General features: G+C 38.9%; 2 protein-coding genes across 3 annotated transcripts; one reads left to right on the forward strand and one right to left on the reverse strand.

Annotated features, from left to right (window-relative positions):
- The first annotated feature begins 2,985 nt into the window (after positions 1-2,985).
- Positions 2,986-10,332, forward strand: LOC129779038 (uncharacterized). 2 transcript variants are annotated; one of them, XM_055786281.1, is made up of 3 exons: positions 2,986-3,440; positions 3,499-6,391; positions 8,290-10,332. In XM_055786281.1, exons 1-3 carry the CDS (start codon positions 3,357-3,359, stop codon positions 10,263-10,265), a joined length of 4,953 nt encoding a protein of 1,650 aa, XP_055642256.1. In that variant the 5' UTR covers positions 2,986-3,356; the 3' UTR covers positions 10,266-10,332. The 2 variants fall into 2 exon arrangements, with proteins under 2 accessions (XP_055642256.1, XP_055642257.1); XM_055786282.1 differs by having other exon boundaries at positions 3,324-3,435.
- A 5,494-nt stretch (positions 10,333-15,826) lies between these two features.
- LOC129777375 (SWI/SNF-related matrix-associated actin-dependent regulator of chromatin subfamily B member 1) lies at positions 15,827-17,252 on the reverse strand. Its single transcript, XM_055783617.1, has 2 exons — positions 17,032-17,252; positions 15,827-16,943 (listed from the first exon to the last, which is right to left on the reverse strand). Exons 1-2 carry the CDS (start codon positions 17,110-17,112, stop codon positions 15,915-15,917), a joined length of 1,110 nt encoding a protein of 369 aa, XP_055639592.1. The 5' UTR covers positions 17,113-17,252; the 3' UTR covers positions 15,827-15,914.
- Positions 17,253-18,318: the final 1,066 nt, after the last annotated feature.

Consider the following 18,318-nt stretch of genomic DNA (forward strand, 5'->3'; position numbering starts at 1 on the left):
AGGTATGCTATTATCGTTGTATCCAATGATCCCATATGAAGGTGATGAAGATGCGAGATGTAAATATAAGGTGATATATTTTCTATCACGAACAAAATCTGTGACGTCACAGATTTTGCTTATGTTATGTTACTTTTCTTATGATAATCCACTACATAGGAAAAGTATTGTTATTGAAAACCGAACAAAAAAAACGAACTTCATGTTTACATGAATTAATGCTAGAGTTTAAAATCATCCAGTTGATATTTTGGCAGGAACTAAAATTTCAGTATTATTAAGGTGTACCAAACTTAATTACTATTCAATTTTACTTCTTCTCAAATGTCAAGTTTCCATTAATAAGTTTTGTTTTAATTAAATCTTAATGCTAGAATTATATTATTTAAGCTTTTTCTTTCATGAAAACAACTGAAAATATAAATTACACAAACTACAACATTTATTTCATTCGAGTTCAATCAAAAGGCAAAAAATCAAGATCAATGTATAAGACTTAAATAAACAGACTTCGGCTATCACGCTTTGTTTTTCTCATTTTCAAGGTTTTCTTCGTATTCAATCTCTTTTTAGAAAGAAAAAAACAGTTGGGTATAAGTATTGAAACCGACAAAGAATTTCAGCATTTCGATAAAAAATTTCCTCGATTTTTGATGCCTTTCTCAGCTGCGTGTAGCAAGTATCTAATGTCACAAAGTAATGAATAGAGACGAATGAACTCTCAGAGTTTAAAGTCTCTTTAATTCAAAACCTGAATCTGACAAAGTAATGAAATTTGAATTTCTGGAGAAGGACAATCTTTCTTGGGTGAAATTCTGTCTCGGCCATAAATAAACAAGAACATTAACTACCAAAGTTTGAGTCGCAAAAACTTTTGTTCCTTTGATTTAATGATAATGGTCCCACCTCATACCCCTACGAAGGTTTTAGCTGAAAGATTTATCTCTAAGATAATTTTATGATTTTAAAATAGACAAGAAAACCCAGTATGCAATAAAACAGACTGGTTTTGTTGCAGACATAAATTTACTATCAACAGAACATCACGATATAGGCGAAAACTAGGAAAAAACTATCCCAATGCATGTCAAGAAAATTTCTAACCCGGGAAGATCCTCGACTGAGCGGGAATTTAACCCGATATCTTAAAGTTTCCACTAAAGTCTTACTCTGAGATCTGCCCCGGCACAGAAACACCTCATCAACTATCTGATGCTAAGATAGTTTACGAAAAATCCGTTGAATCCCTTTTCCACCGTAGACCCTATAAAATCTGTTCATATATCAGTTTTCACCAATGTTCTAAATCAAGATTCTATGTTTACCGAAACGCGCGCGACGCTCAGACGTTGGTAGGCTACTCATGTGTATATATTTTAATAATCTAATTTATAACAACAATAGTGCAGAAAAAATCCTTCATCATCAGTACGAACATGATAGCTGATGCAAACATCAAAACATTTAAACATTTTTACAATTTCACAACACAGATTTCACATGTGAGATAAACAATTTCTTTAACTCAGCCATTGTTACCGCTCGCTTAATGTTTCTGGGCATCGAAATGATGAAAGTTATTTCTTTAGATAATAGTAAAATTTGCGGCCTACTAAATAAAAAGTTAGTTGTTATTGCATCATTCGCGTTTCTTGTATTTTATGCATGAAAATTATAGGAGAAACAGTTGACAAATAGTGAATAGGAGAAAAATTTCAAATATGTAATTAGATTCTGTATATACTTTTATAACGTTATCCGTTCACACATTCAATTTTGTACTATTTGAGTACCTGACTGGTATGCCTGATATGTGAAATTCTTTCAATCAAATAGCTACTAAACAATCAAAGTTTATACAAGAAAAGCTCGTGAGTCTTCCCACCTTCTATTCTTCATCTCGAGAAAGATAGTTTGATGGCAAAGTAAATAGAATAAGAAGGTAGTCTACTCCCTGCTTTGTTCAAGTGTAGTAAAAAAAGCAAAAATAGTAATAAACCATCGATCGAATCCATATCAATTCAAACACTTTTTAGTTTATTAAATTCTAACACAAGAACTCTCTCAAAATATGTTTCGAAATGATGAAATAGCAGTTTACTTAATCATTTTATATCATTGTAATTTTTTATGATTTTTAGAACTTTTAAAATCGAGAAATACTGAAAAAACTTCAGGACGTCGAACAAATTGAGGATTTTTTATTACTAACTTCGTTGTGTGTGTAACTCATGCGCTCTCCGTTTGTATACACAGGAAATATCCTTTACCTTCTATTTTACGTACTTTGGTTTGATGGTGCGATTTCACAACTCACATCAAAGTACGTAGAATAAGAAGGTAGTTTACTCCCTTCTTTGTTCAAGTGATGGTAGGCAAAGAAAAATAGCAAAAAATAGTAATAAACTATCGATCGAATCCATATAAATTGAAACATTTTTTATTTTTTTAAATTATAACACAAGAACTGCCTAAAAAAATGATTCGAAATGATGAAATAGCAGTTTACTTAATCATTTTCAAATTAAAAACAGTGAAATTACCGCACCTATATTGTAAAAATAATTCAGAAACCGATGAACAAATGTGTGGAGAGGTTATATTGAAGCAGTGTCATTCCCGTAAGGGGGGCCAACTTTCTAAAACCACTCTTCAGCCATCTTGAAAGTCTAATATATTTTGTTTGTAAACAAAACACAATACGCTTGTGTCCAAGCCTGAGACGTCCAAGCTCGCTTGTGATCAATCTGTCTCTTCCACGCTTCAAGCAAATAATTCCCCTACTGCTTTTTTCCGTTCTTCCGTGACGAAACGGCATCACCTTAAGATATACTTCTAGGTGCCTTGGGTACCAGGTAAAGTCGTTTGCTCACTAAGTGGGTTTGGAGAGCGGTAAACAGTACGGACGAAAGCAAAAACGATATTGTTTACCTGAAGCGTGAAAGCGAGAGGTTGATCAAAAGGGTCTGAATTTCTGCATTCTCTCAATAATTCCAGTGGTATTCAACTGATACTAGCAGATTTTTTTAAAGATAAACGCAAACCGTGTACAAGCGTATTTTTTTTACACATAAAACAAAAATACTTTCAAAATTTTACGTCACAAGATAGAACGTAATATGGGAACGCGATGATCTATTCACACGATCCACCATCTACACCACCCTTATTCCACTACACTGGTTCACAATCGATGAATATGAGACAGATGATAACTATAGAAGAATGAAAAATGTAAACAGTATTTGTATGTGAACTATTATACCCGGCAGGTTTTCACGTATCTCCAAGGATTTTGGTCTGATTTTACATTCTACTTCGGACGACTTTTTGAACACAACCCACAAATTATAACCATGTCTGAGTTCAATTCAGATTCGGAGAGCTGTCCCAGTTACTTAACTGAGTCGGAAAGCGAGCACGAGTCTGTCTGGGGTGAGGTAAGTGTTTGAATTCAAATGCCAAGAATGGAAAAATTAAGGTTTCCCCCAATTGTAGGAAAAAGAGCAAAAGGAGGTAGATTACACGGCTACGGCCAAAGATATAATCTGCGAAAATGTAAACATCACAACGGAGAATGCACTGAATCTAAACAGCGGGTATCATAATATGCTTAAGGCACTTAAAAATAAACTAGAAATATTGCTGGTCCAGTGTCAGGAACGACAAGGGGAGATAGAAAAACAGATTTCGGAATATCGCAGCACTAAAAAACCGCTGGTAGGTAAGTCAAGGACATCCGGCTATATCTGTGGGCAGCCATATTTCAAGGACGAAGATCTGTACCCCGGACCTCACAACGATGATTATTTGTATCGGAAGAACGTTCGGAAAGAATTCTTCCCATTAGACATGTTCGAAGTAACGGACACCAACTGGACCATCAAAGATAAGGTTAATATTTTGAAGGGTGTAAAAACGCAGATCATTGAGTTCATCAGTGTAGAGAATCGATTGAAGATTAAAAAGATCGGAAACGGGCTGGAAGCGGAGAGGCTGAGGCGAGAAATTGTGTCCTTGAAAGGCAAGGAAATAGGTGTTTTGTGGGAGAAGGTTGAACTGTTCCCGAAAGAGTATCCCAGCCAAAAGTTTGAAATAGACTGGATGCGTATTTCAAATGTGAATATTAGTGGAAGGCATTCGGTAGCGGCTTGCATCGGAATTTGGAACAACTATATGATACCGGGATTGGTAAGGAGTAGTTGGAACCACAACGAAGAAAAACAACTGCTTGCGGCGACTGAAAAGTATCACCGCCAAAACTGGATTGAAATCGCCAAAGAGGTTCCAGGTAGATCCCCTTATCAGTGTTTCGTTCATTATCAGACAACATTCTCCGACTTGGCCCAGATCAAACACGAACGATGGACTGAGGAAGAAGACGAACTTTTAGTTAAACTAGTTGATGAAAACAGGATCGGATCAAACATAGTGTGGAACAAAGTTGTCGAAAAAATGCCCTTGCGGAACAAAATCCAATGTTACAATCGTTATATGTTTACACTTATGAGGCCAACGAAGAATACCAAATTTACTCCGGAGGAAGATTGTATTATCACCGCTTACGTGCAGGAGTGTGGCGATGAGTTTCGATTCATCCCCCCAAACTTACTCCCTGGAAGAACCAACCGTCAGATCTGGGCACGTTACAATCATACTTTGAAGTACGTTAACAAACATTCTGGCTGGACAATTGAGGAAGATTATCGGCTCATCAATTTTATTAGAGAAAATCTAACCGAGGAAGGACCCCGAAAAATATCGTGGGCTGCTTGTTCCAAAGCACTTGGGAATCATTCGCGTTTGAGTTGTCGAACTCGGTATTACACGATCGAAAAATTTCTCGAGAAAAACCCCGATGCCACACTGGATGACGTACCACGAAAGGAGAAAAGGCTCTCTACCAAAGTGAATAACGAAAATTGGAAGAAAACCATGGTCGATATACAAACAGAATCAACATCAAGGGAAGCGGAGGATCAAGAGTTGCCTTCCACTTCTAGTGCCCCAAAAAAGGAACGGAAAGTTCGAAAGAAACGAGATCCTTTGTTTAAAAATCGACATTTTTCCGACACTATCAAATGTTTATTTAGAAAAAGGTTCTTCGCGAAGTTCAAACATTCGTTCCATTATAAGTTCGGCGATCAATTTCCGCCTAAAGAGAATCTCAAGATTTATTGCATCAATAAGGCAATATTTCATTTGTTACACTGTACAACTTCTTTCGAGCGAGTTAATGACTACTCTGAATTGTTCACTATCGATGAGATAAAGTTCATACGTGCCAGCCTCTCGATGAGGCTTAATCCAGGGTTAATAAATTACTTACAAAGTGCACGATACTGCTTTCTTTTTCCTCCAAATTACAACACTATTCTTGGACTACGAGGGATAGTCCTTAGTGCAACATACCCTGAAGAGGCAATGACAGAAGAAACTAATGAGACTCTAGTGCCGAATGAAACAGACTACCAGTATGCGCTGGAAAACTTTCGAAACCGCTTTCGCATGGTTTTCTTTTGGACAATGCTCCTGGTGAAACAAAATCCTAACGATGCAGATCTTCACAAAAGTGAAAACTGGGTAAAGACGAATGAAGAGCTCGAGAAACAAATTTCCCTCCAACAGTTGTCAAAATTACACAACAGTGCACGTTTGCGCCCATTAGAAGGATGTGAGAAGGATGTCCAAATCGAGACAAAACATGTCCAGGTGGCATCCAAAACCGGAATTTCTGAAGAAGCCGAACAAATCAATGTACATTCAAGCACAAAACCAAACCGAAAATCTCGTGCTCCAAGACGTTTACCAAAAGCTCAAGCTATCCCTATGAAGGATATTACAGCTGAATCAACAGTTGAGCAGTTGTCCAAATCGACGGAAGACATCCCACATTCTTCTCTTGAAACCTTATCTGCTAGCAGCATGAATCTCTTAACGTCGCAACTCGTCCCATACCAGCTGCATTATTCCATTATCCCGGACCAAATAGAGTATTATGGTGCGAGTTCATCTACGACAGTGCCGCCAGCGCCGATCTATCAAACTCTACCATATACCTTAACATCAAGCGAACAAGCCGCTAAACCGCCAGATCAGATGAGTCTTGTGGCCCAAATTACGATCATCAACCCGGAAGATCTACCCGTGGCGCAGCTACATCAAGAGCCAGTACTAGTGGAAGCGTCGAAACCAGCAACGCCTGAACCAGTTGTGCTTCAATCACGTGAATCGACTGATTCAAGGGAGAATACCACTGATGCCGATCAAGCGTATGATGAAGTGCATTCAGTTGATAGCAATCATAGCGACAACGTAAATGTGCTAGGACAAATTCCAGAAGCTGAGCAGGCGCAGGACGCTACGCAGGAATCAAAATTTACCAGTAAAGGTGAGTGTTTTGGATGTCAGCATTTTATATATAGCATACGGATTCTGAATAGTTTTTCTGGCGTAGGACTACGTCTAACAGGGGGTAAAATCAAAATCTGAACACTGGACATGTAGGAAGAAAATTAAGATTTCAAATACGAGCATTACTTAATAGATAGCAAAGATGTTTGCATCAATTACTACGGACTTCAAAACCAAGGATCATGGGGAAATTGACACTGCAAACATCGGAGACGAATGAATCATATGATTTAAAGTCTCCGTGAACAAAGAAAAGTAGTAGAAGAAGAAGAAGACATTGCAAATTCATGCAAGTACTTTTCTACTAGCTTGCATTTGTGCAGACCGGAATGTGTTTTCCTAAGTTCTATTAGATCTCCAACTCAGCTCTGCACATTGAGACAAATCAAACGTGATGGAATTGTTAAGTGGTCAATAGGGTGGCAGCGAAAATGGTTACGTCAAATTTCAAAAACCGACCATGTACATTTTGTTTATTGGCCCAAAAAAATGACCTGTGCAAAGTTTCAGCTCAATCGGACATGATTTAGGGGTGCCTCAAAGCGCTCAAAGAAATTTGGAAAATCGATTTTTTTCGATGCCAAATGACTTAAAAATACATGAAACGTCGAGATCTGGTGTCATCTCGAAAAAAATTTTTGGCCGAAAATCGACCGTTTGGGACTTAGCCTGAGAGGCAATGAAGGTATGGAAAAAAAATACTATCGAATTTAAAGAACTGACCATGTACAGTTTATTCATTGGCACAAAAAATGACCTGTGCAAAGTTTCAGCTCAATCGGACATGATTTAGGTGTACCTCAAAGCGCTCGAAGTTTTGATTTTTTCATCCTCGAAAATCTTCCTCCCCCCTTGGAAATATATGGAAAATAAATTATTTTTTTTCGATGCCAAATGACTTCAGATGCATGAAACGTCGAAATGAGGTGTCATCTCGAAAAAAAATTTTGGCCGAGAATCGACCTTCTGGGATTTTCGGGCATTCTCTGAGTGGCAAAGAAGGTATAGAAAAAAATTAATTATCGAATTGAAAGAATCGAACTTTTTTTTCGAGATAACACCATATCTCCATGTTTCATGCATTTTTAAGTCTGCGGAAATTGCCATCAAAACAAACAACAAAAAACAAAATCGGTCTGTGTAAAATTTCGCTAGTGGAATTGAAATTTTTTAGTCGGAACATTTTGAAAATTCTATACTTTTTATGATCCCATTTCATCTTAGATCATCGTTTAGTATATTTTGTGAGACGGTAGGTGGTTTTGTCGTTTATCGATGCTCAAAAACGTTGTTTTGAAATTTGGAATCCATTCGGGGTGAAATCAACATATTCAGTCAGGGTAAAACCGACACCTGCTTTGTGTCTCACTGACAGGAAAAATGCGTCCTTAGTTTTTATAGATGTCTCGTGTTTATGTTTAGAAGACAAAACGTCAGAGCTGCGTTGATACTCAGCTGAAAACAGCCAGAACCAACATTGAGTAGGTCAACAAAAAAGGCTCATCGGCCACATCTTCGGTAGTTGGGACCAACATTATTTACCCCGGACCACGAACAGGAGTTTGCCCGTCACCTGCTCGAACTTGAGATCCTTATTTCCAATATCCTTCGTCTGACCTTTGAGTTGGCAAAAAAACAACGTGAAACACCCTACACATCAGCAGCGAGAGCTATGGGGTTCAATAAGCCCACAGTAAACAGCTTTTGTTTGCAGTCGAAATAGATTAATTTGTTTGGTTTTTTATCATTCAAAGTTTCTGCAATCCAATTACGTGTCATTTGTCACTATTCCCTCTTCCCATCTTGAAGTATCTATTTGGTATTGAAAAATGTATTTCATAGTATAATATTTCGTTATCCTTTATCTTTTTCTAGGGCAGGATGAATCAATTCTCACGGCGTTGCCATCTGAATCCACCACCGAGCTGGAATCTGACATCGAAAGTGATGTTTCTGTTGCTACCAGTGTGAACGATTTTGTCATCGAGGAGATTGATGAAGCAGTCAGCCAAAGTTCTTCGAAACACGGATCACCGAATCCTGAGCCGGAAAAACTAGAACCTGAATCAGCCAGCCTCAGAACACAAACGCTTGCGGATGCAACTCGATGCAGTTCTCCTGAAACAGGATTAGCAGAGGCAGATTCTGACTCGAAGGTCAAAAAAACGCACGGTTTGTGCAATTCCAGCGTTTCCGGTAGTGCAAATGAGGGTACAGTTCCTGATAGCTCCGCCGTGGTATCCGTGGCGAGAGTGGATGCAAAGGAAAATGATCCTTGTGTGAGCGGACGTAATACTTCGTCAATCACACCGATTTACAGTAATAATTTGGAGTTGGATATAAAGGTAATACATGCTCCCAAAAAGACGTACAATCGATCTTCCAAACGGAGGAACGCTCCAGTAGAGGTTACTAAGCTTACTCCGCATGCCTGGCGTTGGATTCACTTGGAGAAGGCAACACCCAATGAAATAGAACTGCATCAGGATGTTTGGGAGCAATGCAATCCGGAGAGACTAAAATTCAATCCGAAGCCAAACATAGCAGATTCCCAACAGAAAAATGTGCAGGATTGCGATGATATAATTGTTATAGACGACGATGAAGTGCAAATAAAAGAAGAACCAGTGGAGTACGAAGATAAAGAAGATGCTTCCGTTGCAGATGAAACGGTTTCGGATAGAGGTAATGTAGATGAATCGTGCATCCAGCAGATTATACAGACCGCAAGTAATATCCTGCGAATGTCTAGAACATATAACATGATGTCTCCGGACAGTGGTCGCGCATTTCGAGAACATCCTCCGTCGTCACCGACAATGAAATCGGAGCCAGGTCAGACTTCTTCCCGAATTTTTGATGAACACACCAATTGCTATTACTTTGTTGATGAGATTCCCGAGGAAACGATGAAGGATGTGGAAGCGCCTATAATTGATATTCCTCAAATTAGTCACACTTCACACGATACCGGTCAGCAGTCCCTAGAGTTGACATTCCCAGGGAATCCTGATAATGATTATTCACAAAGTATATCGGCATTGCATGTTCAGCATGTTCAACAGTCCAATTTCAAACCATTGATGACATTTGGGAAGCAATCGAATAACAGTTTGGATCCTAGCAGCGGTGGAAAATTTGTCAAAGGTAGAGATTTTCAACGGCAGTGCACTACGGTAACCGAAAGGCAGCCAGAAACTACAAAAATAGCGAAACCGAAACGCCCCCCCAGGGAACAGCGTGTTGAGAATTCGGGAGGTGTCCAAAAAAAGGCCCTGACACTATTGGGTGCGCTTTACAAACAACCGCGCTTAACGCCGCCGTCTACCTCCGTCATAGATATGAAACCGTTGCCGAGCGCAACGTCAGTTACGGAACACAAATCGGAATCTCGAAAGAGGCTGCAATCGCCAGAGCTTTCCCTTTGTGGTCGAGACTCGAAAAGAAGCAAATTGTGCGATGAAGATGATTTTCAGTTGGGTGATGGAAAGGAGGAGCAATATAGCGGATTTCTGGAACAATTAGATGAGTCGTGTGATGCGGTAGACATTATAAGCTTTTTAAGCAGCATGCGACAAAATAGCGCTTCACAAGTTTGCGAGGATGATGACAGTGGAGATGAAAGTTGTAACGCACGCCAAGCAGTCGGTTGTAATGCCCCGAAATCGTATCATCGAAACGATCAATCGAAGCATCCACTGATCGTCCAAAAAAAGATCTCTAGTCCTGTTTCAAGCACTGTCACTCAGCAGAAAGTACAAACTATTGTACAAAGTACAACGGGCCATTCAGCTATGGACGTTGAGTTCAAGGTAGCTGGAGTGACGATAAAAAAGGTGCGAAGGAAATAGTTTACATAGCATCCAACCAATGATGAAATATTTGGAAATCATCTATGTAGAAATGCCAAAATGTAATTTTACGGTTTTTTAATAAATGAAATTGATGGTTTTTGTTTTTACTCTAGAAATTATTTTTCGAACCAATAGCCAATTGAAAGAACGAATCCCACATTTCGCCTTTATCATCGAGTTATCTTGTAGAATCGCATAGCTTGGTACCATACGTTAACAGTTAAGTCATTATCCTTAAGAGGAATGATCTCTGTATTGTCAGCTTGTATGGACCACCGAGAGCTGCGGTAAGCCGCAAGCAGCTTGCATACATGTGCTGACTCCTTCCTGAGCTACGGTACATCTAGGGATACTTAAACTCTCACGGAGCCGTCTTGGGAGGGGAACAGTACGACGACAACCGTTCATTGTTGATTTATGACCTTTGTATCAATATATTTGTAGTCAATATGACCGTTTCGAACACTGGGTAAACAAGGCGTGTACCTAATCCAACTGATCTTAACCTTTCGCTTTGCTCGAATTCACTATCGTCAGATTGCAAGTGAAATGTAATCCAGGATCCCACCGGTAGTGATCACTTGTCAATCAAAATTCCTATCAACAATAGGTTGAATTCTTCTGAACCAATATACATGGCATACGAGTTCACATAACACACACTGATTAGAAAGAATAGACACATTATATAGATTAAAAATAGAAAAAAAGGCACATTATATAGATTAAAATATTTTCTTTTAAGGTGAAGGTGGAAGCTACCCACATATGGCTGCCACAATGGCGCTCATTTCTTTCATCTCCCTCCCTCACCCCTCGCCCGAAAATCAATAATTTTGCGAAACAGTGTGAAGAAAATGATCGTTTTCGCACACTTCCCATCAAGTAATATCAACCAAACTCTAATCGATTATTCACAAGATAATAAATTTTCATCTGCTGTCGCACTGTATAGTGAACAACGTCGGAAAACTCGAGTTAGTGCTCTGAAAGTTAAATTTTCATTTTTCAATCTTCGGCAATGGTTTTGTTTGTACGGGTGAAAGCATCGTTATTTTTTCGACACTGATGCCAGACAACATCATCGAAACGGCTATAAAAACCACTCAATAAAATGTTATTCCTTAGCCATAGCGTTTCATGTCATGAAAATCAATAGAGTAAAATTGTGTTGATATTAATACAATTATTATTTCAACGTTTAATGGGTCTATAATGTAAGTTTTAGCAACTTTAACATTGGGTAAGAAAATTGTATGGCAGAGCTCGGAACACTGCCACAGCTGCCTATGCTTTCAAAAACAGTAAACGGAAAAGTATTACATTCAATCAAAATGCTTCGGCCAACGAAGAGAAGGAAGGGTAAAGGTTCTCCAACGTGAATATGTGAAAACAATACGATCAATGAAGGAAAATATTAAGGAATTATCAACATCGAGTTACTATGCGGAAGAACTTGTTAATACCAAAAGAGCCCCAATTCGCATGTGTTATGAATTTGCCCATGTTACGCTCGCGTATAATCAGAATTTCACTTCTTATGCAAATGCACCTTCTATATGTATTTATTTTTGCAATTGTTCATCGGAACATATTGTTCATACATTTTACTTTAGTATTGAATTGTAATTTTTTTCAAATGTATTCAAAGACTCGTGTTAATGAAGCGTCACACAGTCTGATAAGTGAATTGATCTATTTACGTGTGCTTTGCTCTTCTCTCACAAACACTATTTCCCCATTTTTACACGTGGGTTTACCTATACTACTACAATGGCTAGCTTCCACCTTCACCTTAAGGTGAATAATCAACTTTCAGAGCACTAACTCGAGTTTTCCGACGTTGTTCACTATACAATGCGACAGCAGATGAAAATTTAATATCTTGTGAATAATCGATTAGAGTTTGGTTGATATTACTTGATGGGAAGTGTGCGAAAACGATAATTTTCTTCACACTGTTTCGCAAAATTTTTGATTTCCCGACGAGGGGTGAGGGAGGGAGATGAAAGAAATGAGCGCCATTTAGGCGGCTCGCACACAGCAGCAATAAGCAACTAGCAAACTGCAATACACAATATACAACAGGCAACATATTTTGTTGTTCTTCGCATACCAGAGCAATAAAAACCCCTGACATTATGCAAACAATCGGCTTAATGTACGAAACTTGTCAAAATATGGGCGATAAGTTGCTCTTCAACCGACAGCCATGTTGCTAGCGACATGTGTTGCTCTGTAAAGGCGACAGAGATATCGTATTGCGTCGGTGTGCGAGATCAACAAAAATTAAATGGAAAAATCCATTGGCGATAATATTGCTTATTGCATGTTAACAGTTGCTAGTTGCTTATTGCTCCGGTGTGCGAGCCGCCTTAGGCAGCTATTTGTGGCTAGCTTCCACCAAGGCACCTAGAAGTATATCCTAAAGGCTGATTTAGACGATGCCAGTCAGCGCTCTAGTTGAAGTATCCAGTGAACAGAGAACAGACACTCTGTTCAAGTTAGAGGCCAATTACTTGTTCGATACTGGTACAAGTATCTTGAACAGAGTGTCTGTTCTCTGTTCACTGGATACTTCAACTAGAGCGCTGACTGGCATCGTCTAAATCAGCCTTAAGGTGGGCCAACTTGCTAAAATAACTCTTCAGCCATCTTGGAGTCTACTGTGTTTTGTTGGTAAACAAAGCACAATACGCCTGTGCCCAAGCACGCTCGTGATCAGCCTGTCTGTTTCACGCTTCAAGCAAATAATTCCCCTTCTGCTTTCTTCCGTACTTTTTTCATATACCGCTCCCCTAACCAACTTAGTGACGAAACGGCCTCACCTAGTACCATAGACCCGTCTTGACTTCCACCTTCTCTTAAAGGATCCATGTGTTTACACTCACAACCAGGGTTAACAACTATAGTTTTAAAAAATCAGGAAGAATGAAAATAAAAATCGGGATAAATCAAGATAGCTCATAATGGGTTGTCCAAAAAGTTAATGACGATTTTTGGGAAATCAAAAACATAATTTTCATTCAAAGCATTATAATTTAATTTTATATCCATAGTTCTGTCTCTCAATCTTTCGTCATTTTTCACACAGCTTGAATATTCTATCCTTCCAGAACATATTTGCTTCCTCGTCGAAAACTGCTGCGTGCCATATATGTGAGAAACAGGTTGCTTGGTAGCATCTCATAATACAGAATCCATTCCAAATTCTACCAGAAACAGAGTATATCTTTCTTCGCGTGAAGACCGGATATGTAGAACAATTAATAAGCATGGTGTAAATCCCCGCTTATGCGGATATGCTAGTGTTTCGCCGACCCTTTTTATCGTTTATATTTTTTCCGAAAACCCTACAGCATCACTACAGTCAATTGCAGAGCAATTTATATTCAAATTTTCACTGAATTCATCGTCCATGCTTTGGAAAGAATCTTTACTCAACAAATGAGAAAAGCATATCAGCAGTGGAAGACTTGTTGAATTTTTCCTAATTTTATGATATTTAGTACGGTTGTAGATATATTTACCATAGTTCCATCATAAAAGTGGATTCTGCTTTGAATCAGACGAACAAATTACTTATTAAACCTTTTTTATATTGACTGTGAATGTTTCCCTTGAATAATCTTATACTCTGAAACGTATTCTTACATTAATAACTCTGGGGATACATCTACATACATATTATTCCCGATGAAACAATGTTGTTCCTGAAACTTAATCTCGTTGTAATTTCATAAATTCGTCAGACAATCTGGCATGAAATTTTCTAGCACTAATTTGAAAAACCTGTCTGGAAAATCCCGAAAAATCAGGAAGGTTGCCATCTCTGCTTACAACCTTTCACTGATACCTGAGATGGTGCTGCCAACGACCAGTCGAGTTGACATGAAATTCGTCAATATGCGGACGCGATTGCTGTAGTTATCAATTCTAGAGATGGTTTACCTCCTTTGGGGGAATATAACAAACTTTGTGTGGAAAAATCGTGTGCATTTAAAGCTGTTCGGAAACGGAGAACCATCGAAAATTTCAAACATATTTAGCCCATGAGAATGAATTTAAAAACTTGATCGAAGGGAAAGAACGTGCATGTTAGCGAAATTTCCTAAAAGCTTTGCCACGCGAAACGTCGATGAAAAAATTATGGAAAGTGGCTCGAAACATGAGAAATCGCTCTTCAACGAATTGAAGCGATCCTTTGAGTTCCTTAATGTTACTGAGCCTGTAAAAATAAACGAATTTGAAAAAAATATAGAAGGTTGTATCCAAACATGACCGCATTGTTGACGTAGAACTATGATGTTTTTTTTGTTCAAGTTGCTAGTTTATAACTTCGGATATTATTTTAGAATGGTGCGAAATTTTCATTTTGCGCTATTCTCAAAACAAACGCTTCTGCTAATATTACTGGCCTCGAGAAAAGTTGCATTACTTTCTCATTCTCGAGATAAGCGCAAATGTGATCCTTACTGGAGAAAGTTTTGCTACTGGCAAGTGAAACCAAATCGCATACAAAACTCCATAACGACATGTACTTTGTTGCTCTTTCTGTGATTCCCTATAACCTCGAAAAGAGTTGGATTGCTTCATTATGATAAAGATTAGCGCAAATGCCATACTTGTTGAAGGTAGTTTTGCGACTGGCACGCGAACTCCAATAACTCATAACATTCAAGCACGACATTCACGATGGTTTAGCGTGATATTCCCCAAATAATTATTTGACGCACAACCTTAACGCCTGCTTCACCATGTATTGTTAATATTGCCGGTCTCGATTAGTTTAGCTGTCATCCTTGGTGTTTTGCTACTGTCATGTGAAACCAAATCACAAACTAAATTCCAGTACTATTTTTTTCCTGGTGAGCCGATGATAGCCTAGCTTGATGATTCCTCACACAATTGTGTAGTTCAGAACATTATGCATTGGCGTCAGTTCGAAGTAATGATTACAATACCAGATACATCAGCGAATGAGCAATTTGGTCGCTTCCACAGCTCAATCCAAAACGAAGACATGTGATGATACAAAACAAAGAAGAACAAGCGATGTTCATTGCTTCGAATACAGAACGATACTGAAAGGTTGCCTCAGCGAGATTCAATTTTTATACTTTAGGCAAATACTCCACTTCGTTCTTCTTCTTCTTTTCCTTTGTTCATGGAGACTTTCCCCTCCGTTGTTCGTCGATAAGATGCTCGTTATTGATGGCACGGGTAGGAAATTTCACGAATGAGCAAAACAAATGTATGGAAAAATGGAAATGCTTCTAGTTTTCATCAAATAAAACTATTTACACACCAGAGTATTGTAATTTCCAGCATATCAAACAAATCTTAGTGAATTTCCGATTCGTTTGGTATGTAAATCGCCAAAATCCCTTGGCAGCAAAAAATAGTTATTAACGTTAACTTTATTTCATTGAAACGTGACCTGTTTTCTGATTAGGCACCCTTAAAGAAAGACGAAGTTCTACGTCAAAAAGGCATTATGCTTCGATATGAATCAAACATTGTAAAAAGGGAGATTCTTATAAATTACAAGCAAGCAATTACTCAATCACTATACGGACATATATATTTTGCTGTACTCAGAAAGTCACAAATTAGTTTACCTTACCATCTACTTTAAAATTATATCTACGTGTAGGTGTTAGCCAACCGGCGCATACGTCTGGTGTTGCGATCCTGATCACGAATCTTTTTCTCCATTTCGGCATCGGTGAGCGTCTCCAGGAATGGTGCCCACTGATCCGCATCGCTTGGCGTCCTGAAGGGAACCTCCACCGTGGCAAGCGGTGCTTCGCTGAACGCGTAAGTTCGCTGATGCCAAGACAACTGACCACGAATCGAGTAGGAAATAGCTGTAACGAATTCCCCTCCCAACCCTAGCTCAGCGCATAGCTTGATAGCAAAATCCTCCGGATTATTATCCTTCTGGGCCATGTCCCATTCGACCTGGTCGACCAACGAAGTGTTTCCAACGTGGATGTTCAATTTGACCAGCACGCGTTGATCGGAACCTTCCTCGAGTACAATCGGCTCGCTCGGATAAGCTTCAATCTGTTGACGAATAGCGGCGGCTATAGCCGGCACAAATGGCGTTGGATTCAAGTCCAAATCATCACAGAGAACCTCTGCGAACTGCTCCGGTGTTATCATTGACTCATTTCTATTCCAAGTAAAAGTATCACGCAGCTTTTGTCCCTCAATTTCCATATCCAATCGGATTGGAACCAAGACTTCCGTTTGAGAAGAGTTTTCCACGTTCAACGTCGGATCCGTATCGTCGAAACACATCGGGAATGTACGTATTTTCTTATTGTAAACACGATTTCTGTTTATGGGAGTTGCTTGTGGAACAGCATCCAGATGACTGGAATTTGGCATTGTAGGTACCCACGGTGGTTGCTTTTTGCTCGACTTGCTCTCCCTTGGAGCCGGAGGTTCAGTTGTTGTAACTGAGACGGCTTTGTATTTTTCATCGTTCCCATCTAGAATATCCTGCACTTCGTTTGCCTTCAGTAGAGACACCGAACTTGCTAGAAACTGATTACTAATACCGGAGTCAAGCAATTTCTTTCGTTCCTCTGGAGATAACATCCGCCGAACCATGCCCGGGTATTTCTTGTAGAGCACACCTCGAAACAATCGGAGATAATTTCCCACCTAGAAGAGTTGTTAACATCAAATTCAATTGCATTAGGACGTAATGCCGCAAGATTGTGTTTAGTTCGTAGCTCTCACACATTATTACCTCCGAGCCAATACAGAAATATTCTCCATTTTCCTCAATTTGGAAGCTCAGAGGCTTGTCGCCATAGGTTTTCAATGCCATCGCATCAACCAGAACTTTCCAAAATTAAAATATTTTACTTTTAATAGTACAAGGTTTATTCACAACTTGGAAAGCGTCACTGCCGCAACATTTGTACCATTCGTACACAATGTTCCAAAATGGAAACGTCAATAGTTTTTTGCTGTGATTAGTCCATTGCGGTGTTAGCCAGAAAGGTCGAAATGTGTTTACATTCGAGAAGCATACAAAAAATCGTGTCATCTGTGAGGTGGTTCAATACGTCAGAACCATTCTGCAGTGATATTGGAAATTTACTGTGTTGTTTGTAAACGAAACACAATACGCTTGTGCACAGTTTATAAACTTTATTTTGGTTCATTTGTAAAATATGTCGTTTATGCCCACAAAAGAGTATTTACAGCAACAGGAAATGACATTCGCATCTTAAACAGAATGCAAGTGCACCACCCAACCAACATTAAATCGTGTAACTTTTGCCCATGCAAGGTTGCAAATAAATTCGTATCAAATTACAAACGTATAAAATATCAATCAAAGGATGCATCATGTGTATCCGAAATCATATAAAATGCAAAAACACGATTTTCTATATTATTGATGAATTTAGTCGTATATCGGTATAACGATCATCCTAGTATCGCGATATGCAGTATTATATCGCATATCAGTGTAAAACGCATCGTATATCGTTTTTTTCATCCCATCTGTTTATTTTATTAGGCTCATTTAGCAATTAGCTGTAACAGAGCCGAATTTATTCGTGTACATTTTTATCTCACGATAATTTGTTGTATATTACACAGTAGCCATTTAGGCGTAAAGTATTCCTATCTTATCGATACACATGTCGTCTTTTTCGGCGTAAGAATATTGCTATCGTTCGAATGGTCACCAGTTGGACCATACACAGCGGGACTGTTGATATGAGGCTTCCATTGTTGTGTTATTAATAGGGGAACTGGTGGAAAGCAAGGTCCCATAAGGGAAAGTATTGTTTCGTGAGATCTGAGGGCACATATTGTTATGTTTTCCTCACAGAATTGAAATGTCTAAATTATTTTCCATGATATATAGGAAGCCGTACCGTTGAAGATGCCGAGAATAAGAACTTCTCGGCATCTTCAACGGTACGGCTTCCTCTCCACTGGCCTGGAGCCATGGTCCGAGGACATCCTTACCAGCTGGTTCAGAAAGCAAGCAGCAATTGGAGAAAAACTAGTATTT

The sequence above is a fragment of the Toxorhynchites rutilus genome, chromosome 3 (assembly GCF_029784135.1).
Source record: "Toxorhynchites rutilus septentrionalis strain SRP chromosome 3, ASM2978413v1, whole genome shotgun sequence".
NCBI lineage: Eukaryota > Metazoa > Arthropoda > Insecta > Diptera > Culicidae > Toxorhynchites > Toxorhynchites rutilus.